This window comes from Carettochelys insculpta, chromosome 1 (assembly GCF_033958435.1).
Source record: "Carettochelys insculpta isolate YL-2023 chromosome 1, ASM3395843v1, whole genome shotgun sequence".
NCBI lineage: Eukaryota > Metazoa > Chordata > Testudines > Carettochelyidae > Carettochelys > Carettochelys insculpta.
Window position 1 is genome coordinate 226,502,325 of NC_134137.1, and position 20,948 is coordinate 226,523,272.

General features: G+C 50.1%; 1 protein-coding gene across 2 annotated transcripts; it reads right to left on the minus strand.

Moving 5' to 3' along the window:
• On the minus strand, window positions 1–17,687 carry POPDC2 (popeye domain cAMP effector 2). 2 transcript variants are annotated; one of them, XM_075000564.1, is made up of 4 exons: window positions 16,774–17,686; window positions 12,007–12,115; window positions 6,596–6,971; window positions 1–226 (listed from the first exon to the last, which is right to left on the minus strand). In XM_075000564.1, exons 1-4 carry the CDS (start codon window positions 17,262–17,264, stop codon window positions 141–143), a joined length of 1,062 nt encoding a protein of 353 aa, XP_074856665.1. In that variant the 5' UTR covers window positions 17,265–17,686; the 3' UTR covers window positions 1–140. The 2 variants fall into 2 exon arrangements, with proteins under 2 accessions (XP_074856665.1, XP_074856664.1); XM_075000563.1 differs by having other exon boundaries at window positions 87–226; window positions 6,458–6,971; window positions 16,774–17,687.
• Between the last annotated feature and the right edge of the window lie 3,261 nt (window positions 17,688–20,948).

Sequence of the window (20,948 nt, forward strand, 5' to 3'; positions counted from 1 at the left end):
TGCTTGTTGGGGGGGGGTGTTGTATGCATATGTAGTGTGTGTGTGTGTGTGTGTGTGTGTTAGTGAGGGTCTCTCTCTGGCTAGAGGGCTGTGAGCATAAACTTGTGTGGGTCTTCCTGATCAAACCCGATTCTTGTTCCCTAGAGTTCTGGGGTCTGGGTGGGAGCCAGAGGAGCCCGTCCTTTGAAGAGCACACAGGGGTGACTCCAGCTGAGGCTTCCCAAAGCTGCAGAAGGAAGAAGGGAAAAAAAGAGAGGCCATTAGTACAGCCACAGCTTTTATCCACTTGCCAAACTTACCCAGGCGATAGTGTTGGGACTGGTGGGGACCACCAGGCACCCGACTGTTTCCTTTCTTAAATCAGTTTGTAAAATCTGCATAATTCATAGTCATTCAATAACAAAGCAGCATGCGCAGGCTAAGCTTTCATGAGCAACCCTACACTAACAAAACCCTAGCGATCATGAGCAACTTCCTTATAACACAAGAGCAGGCCTGATTCACCAGTGCATTGGCACCTTTCTGTTATTATTTACACGGATGCAAACCGGATGTAAAATGTTTCCTGGTCATTCAGACACCCACTGGGCTGTGGCGGAAATGATTCCGTACGCTGCAAGGTGAAGTAGAACTGGGCCCAACGGAAACAGCACAAGCCTACTGAGCTTAGCCTCCATAAGCTCACAAATACCTTACAACTATCAGATGGACCAGGTATTGCTCGACACTTTAACTGAAGTAATTTTTTTGAAACTAAATGAAAAATGTACATGCTTTTTTTCCCCAATGATAGTATTTTTCAAAACTGAAGAAAAATTAAGGCTGGAGTGAGGGTTTGGGGCAAGGGGTGGGTGGGGGCTTAGGGCAAAGGGTTGGGGGGCTCAAGGCAAGTTGGTGGGGGTGCAGATGTCAAGCTAGGTGGGAGGTGTAGAAGTTAGAGCAGGGGTCTTAGGACAGAGGGCTGGGAGATGGGAGCGGGTTACCAGTGCCAGCCATGGTGATGAGGGTGATATGCTATGGTGGCAGCTCCTCACAGGGGGGCCAGGGCAGTGCTCCCTGGCCAGTGGCTCCTCTGGTGTGGGCTAGGACGGCACTCCCCATCCAGCAATTCAGCCCAAGAGGCAGGGATTCAGACCTGCACGCTTGTCAGGTGAGAGCTGGGACTCTGTGGGCTGGCCCTGGCCTCCAGCTCCTCTCCCCACCCCCGCAGCCAGCCTACAGTCTGTCTGGGGTGGGACAGCACTCTGGGGACAGCCCCCAGCCTGCTGCTGCTGCTGCTTCCTTCTTGCGGCTTCTCTAGTGGGACTTTGCGTGGGGTAGTGGCTGTCACCAGCCTGCAGCTTGCTGGGGGTGGGGTAGCAGTTTTCAGGCTGAACTCGGCCTCCAGCTGCCCCTCCCCCTGGCTCTGCACTGGGCTGCGGGGGCAGCACTTTGAGGGCTACTCCCAGAGTCCAGTAACTCCCTACATCCTGCAGCCTGTTTGATGCAGCACTCCAGGGACCAGCCAGACTCCTGGGGCTGTCTCACCTCCAGTGGCCCCTGCAGCCTACAAGTTCTCGGGGGGAGTGGGCTCTGGGGGCTGGCCCTCCCTCCTGCAGTCTGGTGAAGTGGGGGTGAGGTTCTGGTGCCTGTCCCCAGCCTACAGTGGCCCCCATTTGGTCTGCAGGCTGAGGAGAGGCTCTTGGAGCTGCCCCAGCCTGCAGAAGGCTCCAACACACACACACACACACACACACCCGCAGCAGGCTGTTGAGGGGGAGACCAGGCTCCCACTGGTCCGCAGGCTGTCCGGCTAAGGACAAGTTCCAGGGGCTTCCCCCAGCCTCTGTACCCCTCCCTTGGCCTGCAGGCCCTCTCAGGGCTGCCCTCCTCTAGCTGGCCCTCCCCAGCATGCAGGCTGTCTGGCAAGGGAGCCATGCTTCAGGGAGCTACCCCCCTCCAACTGCCCCCTCACAGTCTGCAGGCTGCCTTGGTTGGGCCAGGCTGCAGAGGGCTGCCCCTTCTTCAGCTGCCCTCACTCCAAGTACCCTCTCCCCTCTCCCCCATGATGGGGCAGGCTCTGGGGCTGTCATCCCTCCAGCTAACTCCTGTGGCCTGCAGGCTTATGGGGGGGAGCCAGGCTTCAGTGGGCTGCCCCCTTCCAGCTGCCCTACCCCACAGCCCGAAGACTGTCAGGGGAGCCAGGCTGCTGGGGGCTGCCCCTTCTCCATCTGCCCCCCTCCAATCACCTCCCTGCGGTCTGCAGGTTGTCTGAGGGGGGCAGGCTTTGGATGACGTAACCCCTCCAGCTTCCAACCATCTCCAAGGCTCAGACAGACTCTAATATATAGATAGCTAGATTAGATTAATTATGCAGATTTTTTTTTGCCAGTATCTCTTTCAAACACCCTCCCTGAATATCACCACACCCTCACAGCCTCTCTCATGCGAATAGTCAGAGAAAGGTTGTTTTCACCTGGCTTGTTTTCTGAACTGTCACTGGCTTGATTATAAACTCCTCCAGGATTCAAATGCTGAGTTAGCTAATACTGTAAGAATAACTTTTCTCTCAGCAGCACTTTCTATCCCCCAAGAGGATCACAAAATATTTGAGCTGCCCTGTCCAACGGCAATGGACAGGTATTTCAAAAACTGATAAATACCTTGGTGGGCCATTGTCACAATGTGGGTTGAGAGGGGAAAGAAAGTAACTCCTGACTTCTTTCCATGTGTAACTGGGCCACGTGCCACTACGTGGGACAGTGAAACGCACCCCTAGGTGTGTGGGTTACACTTGCACTGGAGTACAGAGTCACAAGACAACGCCAGGGCTAGCACTGACGTCCAGTAATCACCGACTGGACGGCAGCAACAGCCCCTGGAATGCAGCGTGTGGCCCTCAGAGCCCAGAGCCCAGGTGCTGGAATGCGGTGTCTGGCCCTTGGAGTGCTGCTCTCAGGCACAGCTGCCGGACACTGGAACGCAGTGACCACCACGCTGGCCTGGGGATAAGGCTGCACTGCAGCTGCAGAAGCAATTTCTGACTTCAGCAGACATATACAGACTGCCCAGTGGCGCGAGTGTGCTAAAAATAGCGGCGTGGCTGCAGCGTGGGTCTACCCCTCCCTCTGCCCCCTGAGTACAAACGTGTTGACTGTACATTTGACTTAGTGGGGGTTGATCCTGCTTGAAGCAGGGGGCTGGACGAGACGACCTCCTGGAGGTCCCTTCCAGCCCGATGATTCTGTGTCGAGTACACATTGGGAGCAGATAACCCAGGCTGCCTTGGCTACCGTTCTATTTTCAGCACACAAACTAGTGCAGATATGTGTACGCCAGCTGGACATTACACCCCCAAGCACAGACCACTTGTGCTTCCCCCTACCGGAGGGGGCACAGTCCAAAGGGAAAGACCCATATCACCCTGTGTCTTCTCCACCCAACATTCCTATCCCCTGCCACCCCACACAGCACTCCTATACCCTCTGCTGAGGAGGAGGGCTCTGTCCCCTGGCAGCCCAGCCCGGGTGGGGAAAGAGAGGGAGCTTCTTCTTTTTGCAGCTGAAACTGGCCATTCCAGCTCCCTGCCTCTGCGCAGAGGGGCCACTGCCTGAGAGAGACAGACCCTGACTGGAGAGGTGAAAGCAGCAGGCCAGAGACAGGAGACAAACATGCTGGGGCACAGCTGTAGTGGGAGAAGGACAGAGCCCCTCTTCCCTCTCCCAATCCAGCAAGCCTAGCAGAAATCTGAACAGGGGCACTTGATCCTATACACCCCTCTCCCTGCACATCGCCTAGGGGTATAGGTGTACCCTTAGTGACTAGCCATGGAAGCCAAAGGATAGCTATCTTAACGCAGTGACTGAAATCAGCATCCAGTAACTGGCCACAGGTAGCTCCGCCTGTAATTTAACCCTTGACCCTTTGGCTCAGAATTTCCAGCACAAAGCAATCCAGTGTCTATTTGTGTTCACAAATCTTGCCCAATCCCCGTCAGCCTCCCTGGATCTCAGGAATTCCTCCTGTGCAGAGTGAGGGATGGGTGTGGGGAAGGAGCTCTGGAAAAGAGTGTGTTATTCCCTTGCACCATGAGAAGAGTGAGGCAGGGAAGCCCAGTGAATGCCTTCGATGAGACTCATGTGGCAGGGATCCTAGACAGGCTGGCCACCACACTCATCTGCTGTCAGCCGAGCCAGGAATGGTTTAAGATAGTGGGTATTGTAACATGGGAGCCTTGGAAAAACCCTTTCGGTCTGGCTGAGTTGAGTCTAACTAGAAACAAGGGGACAGATTCTGTGCTGTGCCTCACAGGCAAGGCAGCTCAGGGAGAGCAGGCACAATCATGGCTATGAGCCACCTTTGTGTCTTTCAGATCCAGTGCCAGCTGGGGCATGGTGTGGTCCCCCATGTAAATGAGAGCAGATCTGGGGCTGTTCCACTACACAGAAGCCTCACCTAGATCACCCGTGGCTTCTTTTACAGCCTGAAACAGCCCAGAGACTCCATGCTGACCCTACACTGTTCACGTACTAGAGGATTTTCCTTCCACTGTCTGTCGTACCACCTTTACAGCAACTCTGTTTCACTAGGGTGACAATTCAGGGAACAGCGCAGGGGCCAGAATCAACCCTGAGAGATGCTTGTAAGATGTCAGTCTCTATTCCAAATCCTGAACTGACATTTCTTTAATTCATCTTGGTGCGCCACCCTGCCCTGCAGATAGAAATATTTCAGTTCTGCATCTGCCATGCATTTGTCTGGAGCCCTGGTGTCTGGCCTTTGCCTGTTCTTACTGACACCACTGTAAATTGGGAATAAAGCCACTGAAGTCTACCAAGTCACACAGTGGTAAGGCAGAATGAGGACACAACCAGGCACACTGGCCCAAAGCTTCCCAATGGCGGCAGCCATACAATCCCACCAACATAACAAACCTTACTGAATTCACTAGAGAATGGCTCGCCACTGAGGACAGAATCTGGTCCAGTGTGCTTTTTGGGAACCACAGAGAACTCAAGGAGTCCCACAGAGAAATTTTCCAAAGTCCTTCAAATTTCCCAAACTCCTTTTAATTCAAAAGCATGCACACCTCACTCTCCTGCACTCTATTCTTCATGGCCCTGACCAAGTCAGAAGACCTGTTTATTAACTGCCCTGTGTTTTTCCCAGCCTGTTTTGTTCCAGGCTAGCTGCTTGGTTAACAAGGAAAATGACACAACATCCTTCAGATCCCTTACAAATCTCTCTCCTTGTTATGTCTCCATTCTGCCTCAGCTTTACACTGTTATTCAGTGTCATGCCACCTCCTCTCCCAAGATGCTCTGTTTGTTTTAAGATTCCTTCAGACCTGCCAATACTGTCGCCTAGCTGAATAGTATGATAGTTAACGGAGGCCATCAGAGGCTGGAGTCAGACCTTTAACTCAGGTTCTTCCAGAACATTCTGTTATTAAAGCGCCAGGGGAAATACATTCAACACAGCATGTCTCATGAGAGTCTTTTGAGGAAGTGCCCTGAGAATGCTGTAATGTGGAAGTTTCACAACAATCTTTGCAGCCTTTCCTGGTAGCCTTACCCCACCTGATTTATTTTGGGTAAGTAACAAGATCGCCAGATGATTTCCCTGAAAGTGGGTTTCTCACAACCCAGAGCCCAGCTCTGCATGAACCAATGTCTTGTGATTGTAGGTGGGAAAAGTACTCAAAAGTTACTTGAGTAAAAGTGCAGCTGCTTTCACTTCTGGATACCTGAGTACAATAAAGATGTGACACGTGTGTATTTCTACTTGAGTAGTTTTCCAGAGGGACACCAGTGACTTGTATTTAAGCACACGCGCACACTCCTTCCAAAGCACCTGCACTTTTTACACAAGTAGCTTTTTGGGTAGTAGAATCAAATTAACATTCACTGGAAGGTAACCAGGGTTGTCCTTATGAATTCCGGTGTCCTACTCAGCCGGAGCACCTGCACCCCCCATGGGAGAAGGGACAGCAACTCTGCAGGGAGAAGGACTGTGTTCATGGCTGTGGGGTCAGGAACTGGGAAGGGAGGCTGTAGAGAGAGCTGTCCTCCACCAGAGCTTCAGACAGGAGACTGGGGCCACCAGGGCCCAAGGCAGAGCATGGGGCCAGGGGATTATAGCCCCAAATTAACGGTCTCTTATGCAGCTGCATATTCTGCACATGCCTACAGACAGCCCTGCAGTTCACCCTTCTGTAGTCCTGCCTAGCAGTTAGGTGCCTGTTTACATGGTGCTGAAACCCTAAAGACTGAGAGGAGCCCCCCAAGATTCATGCCATTTACCAAGTTTGCAAGGAACCAAAGCACGAGCAAACTGGCCAAGGAGTGGGACACTTTAACCCTCACCTCCCCTAGGCAGAGTTAGTGCTAAGCCTCACACAGCCAGACCTATTAGCTACCATCTCCAAGGCCCAGGCACAGATGGAAGTGCTTTCTCCCACAGGCAAGCAAGTACTTACATGGGGGTCCCACACTGGGTGATGTGTGCCCACGTTAGAAGTGCCCTCACTTCATATACTCCCCTTCGCTCACATAGTCCATAAAAGACCCCGACAACTCAGTAAAATCTTCCAACACAAGACTGGTAGAGTCCTCACCCAGCAGGGCACTGTCAGGCCGAGGCACCTTGGGGTGGGCAGCAGGAGGAGGAGGGGCTGAGGCAGCTGTCTGGACGAAGGTGGGCATCGAAGAATGGGGTGCGGCCCACTCCTCACGCTCTTCCAGCTCCTTCTCCACCTCAGCATCTGAGGAGGCAGGTCCCAGGACGTGGTAGAGGCTGGGTAAGCGGATGTCAAAGCGCAGGCCAAACTTAGCGAAGAGCTTATCATTGAGGGCGTACAGCTTCTCTGAGATGTCATAGCCAAGGAAGACTGAGAAGAGCCGGGCGATGTAGCGATCTCTGGCCAGGAGAAGGTAGAGCTTCCTTCTGGGCCAGGTGATATAGCTACAGTCAGTCTCCGCTGTCAGTGTGACCTGCAGAGGAAGGAGCAGGGAAGTGAATACAAGCAGCAGTAGTCTCAGAGGAATAGTCGTGTTAGTCTGTAGGCCTAATTTGAAGAAGTTGGTCTTATTTACAAAAAATCATTACCTAATAAATAAATGTGCTAGTCTTTAAGGGGCTACAGACAAGCCACAATAAACAGCCTTTGGCTCCCTCACTTTGAAGTGTGGTTCTGCTCTGAAAAGAAACTGCTGTCTCTTTTCCACCACAGAGCTGTTCCAGGAGTGTAGGAGAGTGAGAGCTGCTGAGTTTACAAACTAAATAATAGGGTTTTTATTGCTTTTCAACCCTGTTCTCTATGCAGAGCCAGCATGACTCAACGACTATGTCTACACTAGCCCCAAACTTCGAAATGGCCACGCAAATGGCCATTTCGAAGTATACTAATGAAGCGCTGAAATGCATATTCAGCGCTTCATTAGCATTCGGGCGGCCGCGGCGCTTCGAAATTGATGCGGCTCGCCGCCGCGTGGCTCATCCCGACGGGGCTCCTTTTCGAAAGGACCCCGCCTACTTCGAAGTCCCCTTATTCCCATCTGCTCATGAGAATAAGGGGACTTCGAAGTAGGCGGAGTCCTTTCGAAAAGGAGCCCCGTCGGGACGAGGCACGCGGCGGCGAGCCGCATCAATTTCGAAGCGCCGCGGCCGCCCGAATGCTAATGAAGCGCTGAATATGCATTTCAGCGCTTCATTAGTATACTTCGAAATGGCCATTTGCGTGGCCATTTCGAAGTTTGGGGCTAGTGTAGACACGGCCAAAGAGAGGGAGCTGGCGTCCATTCCTTCCTATGCGTCATTAACACAAATATTCAGCGAATTCCAAATGCAAAACCAACCCTGCCACTCTCTCATCTTCAAATTATGCCCGTTTCTACCTATGCAATGCCACTGAAAAGATTAGGGTAGCACAGGCGTCACTGTGAGACCTCCTGTTCTGAAGAACCACTACTGGTGGGAAAGTGATTGATTTCAAGGGGAAGAGCTACATGTAAGAACAGCTATACTGTGTCAGACCAAAGGTCCATCTAACCCAGTGCCCTTTCCTCTGACAATGACCAATGGCAAGTACCCCAAGAGGGAATGAACAGCACAGGTAACCATCACGTGAGCCACCCCCATCACCTGTTCCCAGCTTCTGATAAAATGGAGGCCAGAGACAACATTCTTGCCCATCATGACTAACAGCCATCGATGGACCTATCTTTTATTTATCTACCTAGTTATATTCTTGGCCTTCACAACATCCTCTGGCAAGCAGTTAAAGAGGCTGACTGTGAGCTGTGTGAAGAGCTACTTCCTTTTGTTTGTTTTCAACCTGCTGTATATTATTTTCATGTAGTAGCCCCCTCGTTTTTGCGTTATGAGAAGGAGTAAATCATACTTCTTTACTTTTTCCACATGATTTTATGGCTCTCGCTGATACTCCTGTCTCTTTTCCAAGCTGAAAAATCCCAGTCTTTTTAATTTCTTCTCATATGGAACCTGTTCCATACCTCTAATCATTGCGTTGCCCTCTTCTGAACCTTTTCCCGAGGCACTGTCCAGCCAGCTTCCAGCTGTGGGGTCTCCCCGCCCCCCAGCTGGGGACCCCACAGCTGGCTCTGCCGGCTGCAGGGCTGTGTGTCTCCCCACCCGCCAGCCGGGGATCCTGTGGCTGGCTCTGCCAGCCAGGCACTGCCCAGCCAGCTTCCAGCTGCGGGGTCTCCCCAGCCTCTCCCCAGGACTCCCACCCTCGAGTAAATGCGAGATACATGCATTTCGAACGTGCGTATCACAAGGGATTGCTGTACTGACCCCAGAAGGACAACACTATTTACCTCTCCCTATTCTGAAAACTGACTATTTAGTTTTACCCCTTGTTACTTATCTTGTAACTAGTTATTGATCCACAAGAGGCTCTTCCCTCTTGACCCACATATAAAAACTGATGGAACTGTATTGCCTTTGCAGTGCATTGTAATGGGGTTCCCCTCACTCCTTATCTGGAGGGCAGGTATGCACGCTCTCAGGATGACTGGGGAATGGAAAATGACACCAAAGTTTTCTTTTGGCAGATAGCACCACCTGTCATCAGCTTGAAGGAAGGCAGGTGCTGCTGGCTGCAGTCAAGCTTGCTGGATTGTGGGGGTCTTCACATATTCCAGTGGATTTGCTTATGGCCACTGCCTCTGGGGTAGAACACAAGAGATATTTAACAGTGCAAAGCAACCCTTCCCAGTTCAGCACAGTGAGGGAGGAAGGCTAGCATTAGGCATTTTGATACTGTGAGGAGTAGTGCAAGAAGCAGAGCAAAATTATCTGAGCTGGAAGTTGGCCTGAGCATAAGGGGTTTAACACGGCTATTTTTGCAGAAAGTTTGGGTTGTTTTTTTTTTAAATCTTGCCATGGGGAAAACAGGTTCTTTTTCAGGCTCTGAAATGGGGAAACATGTGACCAAGCCCTCATAGGCTGGAGCCAAGTGTGGCACGTCAGAGCATAACTGAGACACAGCTATGTGAACAAGCATTACAGCTGGGCCAAAACATACTCAGCCCCCCCCAGTATGCTGCATACACAGACATCTCTGTGGCCAGGAACCATGGCAGGGGCTGCTGGGAAGCCAAACAAGGCTGAGCTGCAGTGTGTGTCCTTCAGCTGGATATTTAATGCCACAGCCATGCAAGCAGCTGCCTTATGACATAGGGGAGCTAGAATATGAGAACTTCCCTGAGACCGGCTGTGAGTCAGGAGCATGCTGAAAATTAAAGGGGCAGAGCCTCATTTTCCTAACTGTCTTTATAAGCAATTGAATCCCTCTTGAACAGATACCTTGGTCTTTCTCTCACAATGCATGAAGTCAAATAGAGCAACTACTCCCTCCTCCACCCACCCCGCCCCGGTCGCCGCTTCTTATGGGGCAGCCAGAAAGTCTCTCTCTCTGCACCATCGGGCCTCACAATTCAATGCTCTTGGGAAACAGCGTAACTGTGAAACCTAATCCAGTTCAGACTGCGAGCCAGCAGCTCTCTGAGTGGAAGAGGTCAGAATCCAGGCGGCGAACAAATCTTGCCACAGTTCATTAGTGTTCTGCCATTCTTCATGCTGTACCTGACTCAAATTACTGCGCTCAACAGCAGTGGGGGAACTTAGACAAGGAAATCCCCCGCGCCCCTCAACCCCCAGAAGGTCCCAAGTTGGAACATCTCCTCCAACAATATTTTTGATAAAAATGATCAACTATCTATCCGGAGAACCACGGCTGGGGGTTGTTTGGGGCGTTACAGAGAGCGATTCACATCCCTGGACTGAGCTGAGGGGATTAAATGGATTCAAAACCTCCACGCTGTGACATGTGGAGCAGGCTACATGAAACTGTTCACATAACTTGCCTCCAAAAGTAAATCATTCCCTGGAAATTGCCCAATTAGCTTTTCAGACCACAAAGCACCACAGGCAGCTTTCCAGGACTCCTGTCATCAGACCTGTCTTACCCTCTCCGAGCAGGACACTGCACTCATAGGGGAAGGCAGGGCGACTGCTGCCCAGCTCTGCTTATACACACTGTGTTAAGAATTACCGGTAATCTGCCACCGCAATCAGAAGTTCTGTAATAATATGGAATGACTCCTCCTGCAATCTTGCAGCTTGCTTAAAGGTAACAGATTCATGCTCTGAACTACATTTAAAAACCCTCTCACTCACAGAATGTGGACCAAATTTAGAGCTCATCCAGAAGCTGGCTTCAGTAGCTAGCTGCACTCATTTACAGCAGGTCTGAATGGGGCCCTCTCCATATACAGTTGTTTCTGTCTGCTGACCTTGATTACTCTCACAATAAAACCATTTCTGGCAAGCCCTTCAGGCACATCTAGGTTATGACCATCCATCTATTGACTGGCATCAGCCTCTCCCAGTCTGCAGAGAGATAGATCTGTCCATCTATTTAATAACCTGCTTGCAGAAGGGAGGGACTCAGTTCTATGGTCTTCACAGGATAGACGGATCAGAAAAAAAAAATCAGTAGGTTTAGTTACTACAAATACCCAGGCATGCTTTAGTCCCAGGAGAACCCCAGTGCCTCATGGAGGTTGTTTGCAGTTTGGAGGTAGAGTAGCTACATTTGCATATAAACCATCCCCTTTCTCTCTCCTCACTGTTCGTCCCCCAGCTTCCCTGTCTGAGAGTCATCATCAGCATACCTGACTCTGGGGCTATGGCTACTCTGTAGCCGTAACACAAAATAGCATGCAATTTGCACGGTGCAAACTGCATAAGTTATTTTGAGTTGACTTATTTTGAACTTAGTGCCATCCACACAGCACCAAACTTTGAAATAAGTGTCTGGTTCAACGTTTCTGCTGCCCTTCATGTAATGAGGGGGATCAGAGGCACAATACCACACTCGAAATAGTGCTGCTATTTTGAGCGTGGTGTTTAGCCTGGGTGTTGCTATTTTGGAATACATTTGTAGCCCGCAATAGCAGCTACAGTGTAGCCATAGCCTAAAAGAATCGGATATTTAAGTCTTTTTTATCACAGTAATGCCTCCCTGCAGCAACAGCAGCAGCACACAGTTCTGCAGTTCTTATGAGGTTCCCTCCCTCTAATGGTTCATTATGCAACATATTAATGCTGGTATTAAAAATCACTATAAAAGAAGCAGACCAGTGATCCATCTAATCCAACAGGCTGTCCGTCTCCCTGCAAAATCAGAATCAGAGCAAAAGTCCCTCTACTTTGGTATCCTGTAGCCAACCAAAGCCAATGCTACGTGGTTTGCAGGAAGGCAGACCTATGACAATGTGCCTGCTCGTGCATACAACGCCATGCTCTACCTTGATGGGGGTGGACAGGAATCCCTTCCTGACCTAGCTGCATAAGTAGCTGAGAGCTCAAAACCTGAGAATTGATAACACTTCTCTGGCCCTCTCCACCCTCTTCCATCTTCCCCTCTCTACTGCACATGTACAAAGCAGTAAAGCCCAGGTCTGAGCAATTGTGCAGCACCAGGTGGTAGCTGTGAGTTACCTGGAACGTTCCCTCCTCAGATGGTCGCAGTGACTCCCACTCCGGCGAGTCCAGGAACTGGTAGGGGAAGATATAGTGCAGGAACTGTTCATCCTGGCTGACTCTGACCCTAGACAGAGAAGAGAATGATGGGCTTAGGCCAGAAAAGGACTGATGGGTACAGAATCTGCACTAAGAAGCCACACATACTCCACCCTCTATAGATGCAGAATTGTTCCCTGCTGTCTTCTCCAGTCAAGTTACAAAAGTGCAGTCAAGGTGTCTCTCTTGCAAAACAGTTCATAGACTAATATCTCGGATCTCATTGCCAGTACATCTTACCAGATATTCTGCCAACATTTTCTCTTTCCTAACATTGTGACATTATTTGTAGACACAACCTTTGCTCAATTCCTCCTGTCCTAAGGATTTGCCCCTTCATCTACTTGCAGATGGTTAGTATGACCATCCCGTCAGCCATTATCAAGGACAACTCTTTCTACCTATTTCTTTTCCCCTGCTCCTTCCAGTCCACTGGCCATTTTTGTTGCTCCTTCCTCAATGCCTTGAAATTTACCATACGCCAATACCCAAACCTAGAGCCAGGTGTAGCTGCATTAGGGTGTATAGGAAGGCTCTGTGTCCCCAAGCTCCATGGCATGATGCCTCTATGATGTCTTGAGCCCAAAATTATATTGGTTCCTGCCACAACCGTATCACACTACAAGTTCATACTTTGCTGCCCACTACCATTCAGTTTCTTTTGGCCTCACTGCCTTTTGCATATCACGCTCCCCGACTGCATGTGCTTGACAGTCTAGGGTCAAACTTGTGGTCTAGCAGTTGAGGCAAATCACTTGGATTCTGGAGAAATGGGTGTTGTTCCTGGCTCTGCCATTAACTTGTGTGCACTGAGGCAAGTCACCTCCTGTTGCCTCAGTTTCCTCATCTGTACTGTTGCCATAGTGTTTCCCAGAGCAGCTAGGCATGTCAATTAATTCATGCATGTAAAGGAGTTGGAGCTCTTGCAATAGAAGGAGTCAGAGGATTGTCATCTGAGCTTTCTAATGTGAACGCTGTAATCTTGAGTTTCCCCTCTTGCTGCTTTTGGGCTATTGCTGGTGCGAAACTCTGAGACAGCCCGCAAAATAATAAAACAGTCAAGGTGTTTGTGATGTGCTTTGAGATTCTCAGATGGAAGTTCTTAGCAAAATGAAGAGTGCTAAATATTAACTCTTCTCTGATTAACCCATTATGATCTTATGTTGCACCCAGGATGATGGAGGAAGGTGACAAACAGGGGAAACAAGAACAGGCCTTTTCCTACATACCTACTAGTCGGAGCAGACTTGAGTTTTGTGGGTCCCTGGGCCAGATCAGTCCCAGAGGGAGCTCTCCCACTCCAAGTGGCCAGTGAGGCTGGGGAAGAGACAACCATTTTTTCAGGGTACCCCAATTGGCTACTGCTGCCACTCCAGTAGGAAGAAATCATGGAAAGATTTTTGAATGGTTTGATTGCATGTGAGCCCAGTGTGGTAAAAAAAGAAATTGGTCTTGAAGACTTTGGAAGTCTTAAAGTCTGCATCAGAGCAGAAGGGCAGGAATAGGGCCTGCAGCATCTGTGAAACAGTCTGGTGAGTTACTGAAAGCTGGAATGCCAGGCCATTGATTATGTCCTTTCTCTTCTTGCTTCATTTTCTGTTGTGGCAGAGTAAGGGGCAGTGGAAGGTAGCATATATCTTCACAGCAGCGTAAGCCTGTCGTTAGGGGGACTCAAGATAGCTGATGTTAGGGAGCCTTGGCTTGAGTGTCAACATCACATTGTAACCCAAGGCTAAGGATTTTCTGACCCACACTCAAAGCTAGGATGCTGGTGTCCATGCTGGAGTGCACAGACCTGTGTCAAAGTAAACACAGCCCAAAGTACCTAGTGCCTCCTACATGTCAGTACTAGAGCCATTGGAATAGGGTGCACTGTGGGAAAATGACCTGCCAGTTTCCTGCCTGTGGTGGCGCTCGTGATGCCAGTAAAGAGAACATGAGTACAGAAACTGCTGCACTGGTTCCCTTGATGGCTGTCTCAAAGGAACGATGGCCAGTTTGAGCTACCATCTCACGTGAGAGTCGGGCTCCCCACTTCTAGGCTGAGTCACATTGGCAGAAAAACGCCCACATGCACCTGCTCAGAGGGTAATTAGCACATTGGTCTCCGGGGCTGTCAAATGATTACAAACAAACTTGGCAGTTCTTAATTTTTCAGATTAAATGCTCAGTGAAAGTGTTGGGGGGGGGGCGGCCCTGGTTTTTTTAATTAATTAATTTTTGTCTATTTCAAAGCGCGACATAAAATGGAGGTATCAGAGGAAAAACAGACACCCCCCAACCTGGCTGCTGCCAGCTACAGAATGGTGAAGCACTTCCCCAAGGCTTGGGCTGCGCCATGCTCCAGCACCCTCAGGGTAATGTAATTCTGCCCCCGCTGAACCTTGGGAAGCAGTGACGAGGGATCTCTGGGAGTCTATGGGGAAATCTGGGGGCTGGCTTCCCCAGTGCCAGAGTGCTCCTGCGCACCCAACGCCAGGGCCAGCAGGGGGAGCCTATGCGCCCGGGACAGAGAACAAAGCAGAATTAAGCTCCTCTCTGCAGGGAGACAGGCCTGCTGCCATTGATTGGGGAAGGGGGTGGGGTGGGCAGAGGGCAGTTGGCCCAGGGCTCCAAGCTGTTAAATTGCCGCCGGAGTGCCAGGTGACATGCGCCGGGCAGTGCTGAAGGGCTGGTGCAGCACTCCCGGCAAGCTGTGCGCTTGGGGGGCCACGCCGGAGAGACTCAAATGTTGCCGCCCTGATTAGCAGCGCGCCCACAGACAGCACCATAAAGTTTCTACTGGTGGTGCACCTCTGCATGTGGCTGGGTGCATGTAAGAAAATATATTATACACATGAAATGGAGAATTGGAAGGAACACTGCTGGCGGGGGAGGTTAGCTCTGCCTCCTCTGGGAGCATAGAGCTGTCTGTCCCCCCCACCCCCCGCATAGACTTGACAGGCCCCTGGACAAGCAGTGTCAGCCCCACTCACTCAGCACAGTTGGGGAAGGGATGAACCCCAACATCCTGGCTGCCAGGAGCCGCCTCCTGCCTGTCAGCTTTGCTCCCTGCTCTGGGCCAGCTCTACAAAGCTGTGTGAAGGAGCAGAAAGCAGCAACCTGCTCAGCCAGGCACTAGCAACCCTTCTGGCCCTTGCACCGGTTGTCAGCAGCACTGCTCCTCTGCTGCCAGGAATTCTGGGATAAAACCAGAGGCCCTTCAAGACAAACTAGACCTGTGCACACACAGCAAAACAATAGGGCTCTGACCCTAGGTCCCAGCTTAACGTGGGCTTGGACCCCCCAGCAATGCATCTTAGTCTTGGGGTTTGTCTTCTCTTAGCCAGAGACTGGTGCTGAAGAGATCAATCTCCCAGGGTTCCAGTTAACGGGTCTAGTAAGGAACTGCGAAATTGACCACTGATGGCACCCCCTTCGATTCCAATACTGCACCAGGTCAGGAGGAACAAGGGAAGTTGAGAGTTTCTCCCACCAACCACTTGCAGGGGGAACACCACAGAAGTTCAGCCTCCAGTTAGTCAGCTCCAGCTATGCTATTCTTGTAGCTTGAGTTGTGTACCTTAGGTCTTCTTTCTCTGCTAGTGGAGACCTGGCCTTAGGTTAGCACTTTTGTAATGTGGATGGAAGCAGGCTGGCTGGCTTGAGCCCACACTCAGACTCTGGCTTTCACTGCTGTGTAGACATACCTACCATGCTACTTTTACTGGTCTCTATTTTGATATTTCAAATTGAAAACAAGCTAGGAAAACAGTCAGGCTATCAGGAAATGCTTTCTAGTAGCAACCTGTCACACTGCGGCACAGCCTGCTAGGGGAAGTGACAGCAACTCCATCATATGGGAACATTGCTATACTGCTAAGATGGAGGTGGGATATTTCAAAGAATCTTTCTCTTATGAGAGATCCCAGCTGTGAACTGAGCGCTGGGATTGAGCGATGGAACCATTCCCTTCAATGTTTCTAAGCCTCTGGCTGAGTCCAGATGTGACTTTCAGAGAACCTCCTAGCAGACGGACATCAACATTACAAAAATTGTCATTCTAAGCGGTACCTGAGAGACCACAGGCTCAAAGGCTCTGGCTAGACTGCCAAGAACTGTCGGCAAAAGACATGCAAATTGTGCCACGCATTTGGGTATCTTTTGCTGACAGTTCTGTCAGGAGAGGTTTTTCCAATGTTTGTCTCGTCCACATGGGACCAAATGTCTGGAAAAAACCCTCTGTCGAGACATCCCTTCTTCTTTGTAGAACAAAGCGTACAGGGATGTTGACAGAAGGCTCCCACCTGGCAGATTTCTGCTGATAGATCTGCAGTCTGGACATGTGCTCTATCACCAGAAGTTTGTTGCCCTGAAATCTAGACATAGCCAAAGAGACCTTCCTGCTTACCCCCAGCAAGTTGGAATGGGGGATGCTGCACTGTTGCTGTCCAGGTTGTACCTGTTTATTGACAGAGGCCTTCAGGCTCCAGCACTATAAATTATCACCTCCCTCAGCACTATGACTGCTTTACGAATAGCAGGATAAAGAGATTAAAGCCCTCCCCACATAACCCCAGCCAAGCCAGTAAGTCAGATTCATTGTTGCTAGTTTAATTCTACAAAACGGCTACTAAATCGTAAGGTGGGGTGGCACTCAACATTGCAGGGCAGGGAAATGTCTTGTCAGGACAGGGTACGGCCTACCTGCCAGAGAGCAGCAGAGACAGGCGGTTGATGGGCGTCTTGCCCTCCAGGGCATAGTTCTGGTCTCTGGACAGTGACAGGACCTGCTCTTCGCAGCATTTCACAATCTCTTTGTAGACCTCAAAGGGCACCTGCAAGGGCTGGCAGAGGGTCTTGTAAAGGAGGTCAAACTCTTCCAAGAAGTTGTCCTTGCGGAGCCGGTAGATTAAGTGAGCCAGCTGAAGCAAACAGGCCATGACCAGCAGTATGTTCCAGATGAAGATGTCTAGTCCACAAGCATCCAGCCAGCCCCACAGAGCATAGCAGAAGTAGCCAGCGGCCAGAAGGCTGAAGATATAGATGGAGCCAAAGATCCCACTTCCCCCCATGTAGCCTAGGAGGAGGATGCAATTGCCCAGATGATAGGCTGCTCCCTCAGCACTTCGCTTCCAGCCTTCACATAAAGGGGGCTGAAAAAGTATCTGGTCCCAGAGGGTGCTGTTTCCGCTCATCCTTCCCCTCCCCTCCCGTCCGTTCTGCTTTACAAATGTATTGTCATAAAAAAAAATTAGACAGATAGCTGTAGTCGGAGGCACGCACAGCTCTCCTCCCTGAAGCTTACTGGTCTCACTAGAACGCACTTCGAAGTAACTTTTAACTTGTTTGTACAAAAAAAAAAAAAAGAGAACCCCACTGGCTTATGTTTGTCTTCGCTGCTGCTGAGGTGCACGGTCCTGCCAAAGGCCTCCCCCACCAACTGCATTCAGGACAGAGCAGGGAAAAAGGTCTGAAGAGTTCAGTCACAGGGTAAGCAGAGCGCCTCAGCGAGAGAATTCCTGAGAGAATGCAACTGGAAAGAGCTCCTGTTGCTTTCACTCTCCCCAGCCCTTCACGAGTGAAAATAGAGACTGTGAGAGAGAGCAGGAGGGAACCACTGGGGGAGGGGTGGGGGAAAGCACTGGGCACATGTGTTGAATTTGGAATGTATATCACTTGGCAATGGAATGAAGAAAGACCCCAAATGGATAACCATGTTTGGAATTGAAATCCGAAGAGCAGAGCTAGTGAGGGGAACAGACAGGCACTAGTCACTTAACATAACTCGGAGCACTAGATAAGCCCAACACAGAGGTGAGAAGGCAGACAAGTAGCTGCTTTACCACAGCGTACGTGTAGGGTTACATTCGCACACTATTCCTCACTCTCATTGTGGGAGAAAGGAACGCCCATCACATTACAAGACCAAAAAAGTCTACTTGCCTACTCAGTGATAATAGCAACAGGAGGAAAATAGCAAAGGAAAACAGTCATGCTATCAGGAAATGCTTTCTAGTAGCAACCTGTCACACTGTGGCACAGCCTGCTAGGGGAAGTGACAGCAACTCCATCATATGGGACATTGGAACTTAGAGTGAACAGAGGACTGGAGTGTAGAGCGTGAGCAATCATTCTGCTCTGCACACCATGCAGATATGAACATGTGAGGGATGAGTTTCACTGTAAGAGCCAAAAGGCTCTTCTCACCTTTAGCATGACAACACTACAAAGCACAGGGAGATGGTGAACAATACAGGGATCACTTGGAAACGTGCAATGGGAAATTTCTGCCCTAGAACAGGACACTCCCCGGGGAAAGTTGGCTTCCCATGCCACAGATAGGAAGAAGGCATTGTGCAATTCAGGTGCATTTGTCTGCTTTGTAAGACTTCTGTTTGGGTAGGGTATACAGACTGTACACTGCAGAGCAGAGCTGAAGGAACAGCTCAAGGCCCAGGCAACCCTGCTCAGACACACCTGCAAAGCTTGCACAAGCTGGAGGAGACAGGGTTTTAAAAGGGAGAACCGAACAGCTCAGAAGAGGGCAGTGGAAGAAAGCAGATGGCTGCTCCAAGCTGCAAGTACTATTGCCCAGGAGCTCCTTGCCTGGAACCTGATAACAAAGACATATATGAACCCACAAAAGATAAGTGTGGGACAGAGCGTGCCACCCCCATGAGTGATTTATTCTGGAAGGCTCGGGAGCGTTAGGGATAGGAAGAGGTGAATGGGGTGGGGGTCATAGTTTAGCACTCTAGTATGCTGATTGGAGCCGACAACCATTTAGGCTCTGGACTGGAGTCTGGTGAACGAGGAGGGCCTAAGTTTCCCTATCCACGCTGAAAGGACAATACAACAAGAGCTTTCACCTCCGGCGACAGGCCAGCTGTAAAAGACTAATTATAACTCTCAACCCTCAAAGCCCCTGTGCAATGGGGAAGGACTGGAAAACTATTAGGGTGCACACACCAAAGGACAGGAATGCACTTCAGCAGAGAGAAGACCTGCAACCACTGCCTGACCACAAGGCAGCATTCTCAGTGATTGCACACCTTCTACAACGTCTTACAAACAGCAGTACCAGTTCTGCTGGTGCCAGCAAGGTAGACTGGCAGTTACATAGCAGGCACACCAATAGCAAGAATGCCCACCCTACAGGAAATGTAACACCATCTTAAGTTTCCTATAGTCTGCAAACACACACTTTTTCATCCAGTACAGAACAAACAACATACCACTCACTGTTCACGCATCTGAAGTACACTACACAGTGGGAAAGTTACATTCTCCCCATGAATCCAGATCCAGTGTGTTGCTAAAAGATCATCACTCCTGCCAATTGCACGCAGGCTTTGAGGATCCAGCTGGGCATTTCCTGTCCCCTACCAGCAGCAATATTCAGGGTGGTAACATCTTCTGCTGTCACATATAATATCAAAGCTTTGAGTGTGCCAACTGGAATCTGTTCTGTCCTCTGTATCAGTAATACAATCATCATCTGTACACTGGTGGGAGAATTCTCACAATTGTGAGGAAGCGGTCACTTTTCAGTCAGCTGCACCCTTTGAGGCCAGAATATTGATGCAAAGGATGAAGTACGAAGTCAGCCTGTATAAGCCAATTGGAACAGGCCTTTGTGTAAGATAGGATTACAAGGGTGGTTGTGTTTCAGGACAAATTTACAGGAGTCATGCCGATCATACCATTCCCATTGGCACTAGTCACTTAGAGAGACATGAGTCTACTAATACTGTATTAGCACACACTGTACAAGTGAGACTTGATGCTTTTTAAAAAAAGATGGAAAATGTCAAATCATAACTGCCATCACTAGATGATTTTATCCCTGGGAAGACTGGCTCCATGTGGAATATTCAATTAGTATCAAAGCAAGCAGAACCAGAGCTGGAGTCACCTTTGCTAGCTTACTGCTGGGTGAAGAAATAGCGTAAGGTAAGGCTCGCACATCCACCCAGAGAATAATCTGAGAAGCCACTTTCACCACAGTCTGTTTGGGGGTGAAACAGGACAGCAGAAAGTTAAAGACATTTAGAATTAAGTTTCAAGGAAACACAGAGCTCATCTTTTCCTCGCTCCCCTGTAACAGATCCAAGCAACTCCTACCATCTTTGCTGGAAGTTACTTACAGTGTGCAGGAGCTAGGGAGAACAGGAACCTCTAAGATATAAATGAAGGATGCTCATGTTTCATATTTTTTCACTAAGGAAGAAAGAATGGTCCTGTGGCCAAAGGGCAGCAATATGCATAGGGGATTCAAAGTCTATTGTTCGTTTGCTACTAACTCACTGTGACCCAGTGCAAGCAATTGCCTTTTAAGGTCTCTCTTTCCCCCTATCAATATACTGAGGATTAGCTACCTTCCTGGCAGAGCAGGCTGAGATTTAATTAATGCACATAAAGTGCTTACAAACCTTATAGTAGAGATGGGTATAGATACAAAACTGAGAAGTTTACTAAATGCTTTCTACTACAGGTTAAAACACCCTTATCTGGGCCTCTCTCGTTTGGCAACATCTCTCATTCAGCGGGAAAATGGATGTTGCTGGACCAGAGAGTAGCTGCGAGACCACAGCCTGGCTAACCACAGCAGCCCTGCAGCAGGAAGCCCACTGGGGTGCAAAACGCTCCTGGAAGCCACAGCTGTAGGGACACCATCTGACCAGGGAAACCTCCAGCAATCCACAGCAGGGAGCCAGATGGGCAGTGAGCCCTACCAGCATCTCCAGGTACCCGGCTGGGGCTGAAGAACCCCAGCAGTCCTGCGGCTGGGAGCTGGTTAGGGTGCAGAGCCCTGCCAGCAGCCCCACAACAGGGAGCCAGCCAGGCACTGAGCCCCCCCCAGCAACCCTACAACCACA

Bases quoted from the DNA above. Each gene is read 5' to 3' on its own strand.
- POPDC2 (XM_075000563.1), bottom strand. From the start codon at position 17,264: ATGAGCGGAAACAGCACCCTCTGGGACCAGATACTTTTTCAGCCCCCT. The intron at 12,116-16,773 runs GTAGGCCGTACC...TTCTCTGTCTAG, and splicing joins TCTCTGCTGCTCTCTGGCAG to GGTCAGAGTCAGCCAGGATG. The intron at 6,972-12,006 runs GTAACTCACAGC...CTTCCTCTGCAG, and splicing joins CTGAGGAGGGAACGTTCCAG to GTCACACTGACAGCGGAGAC.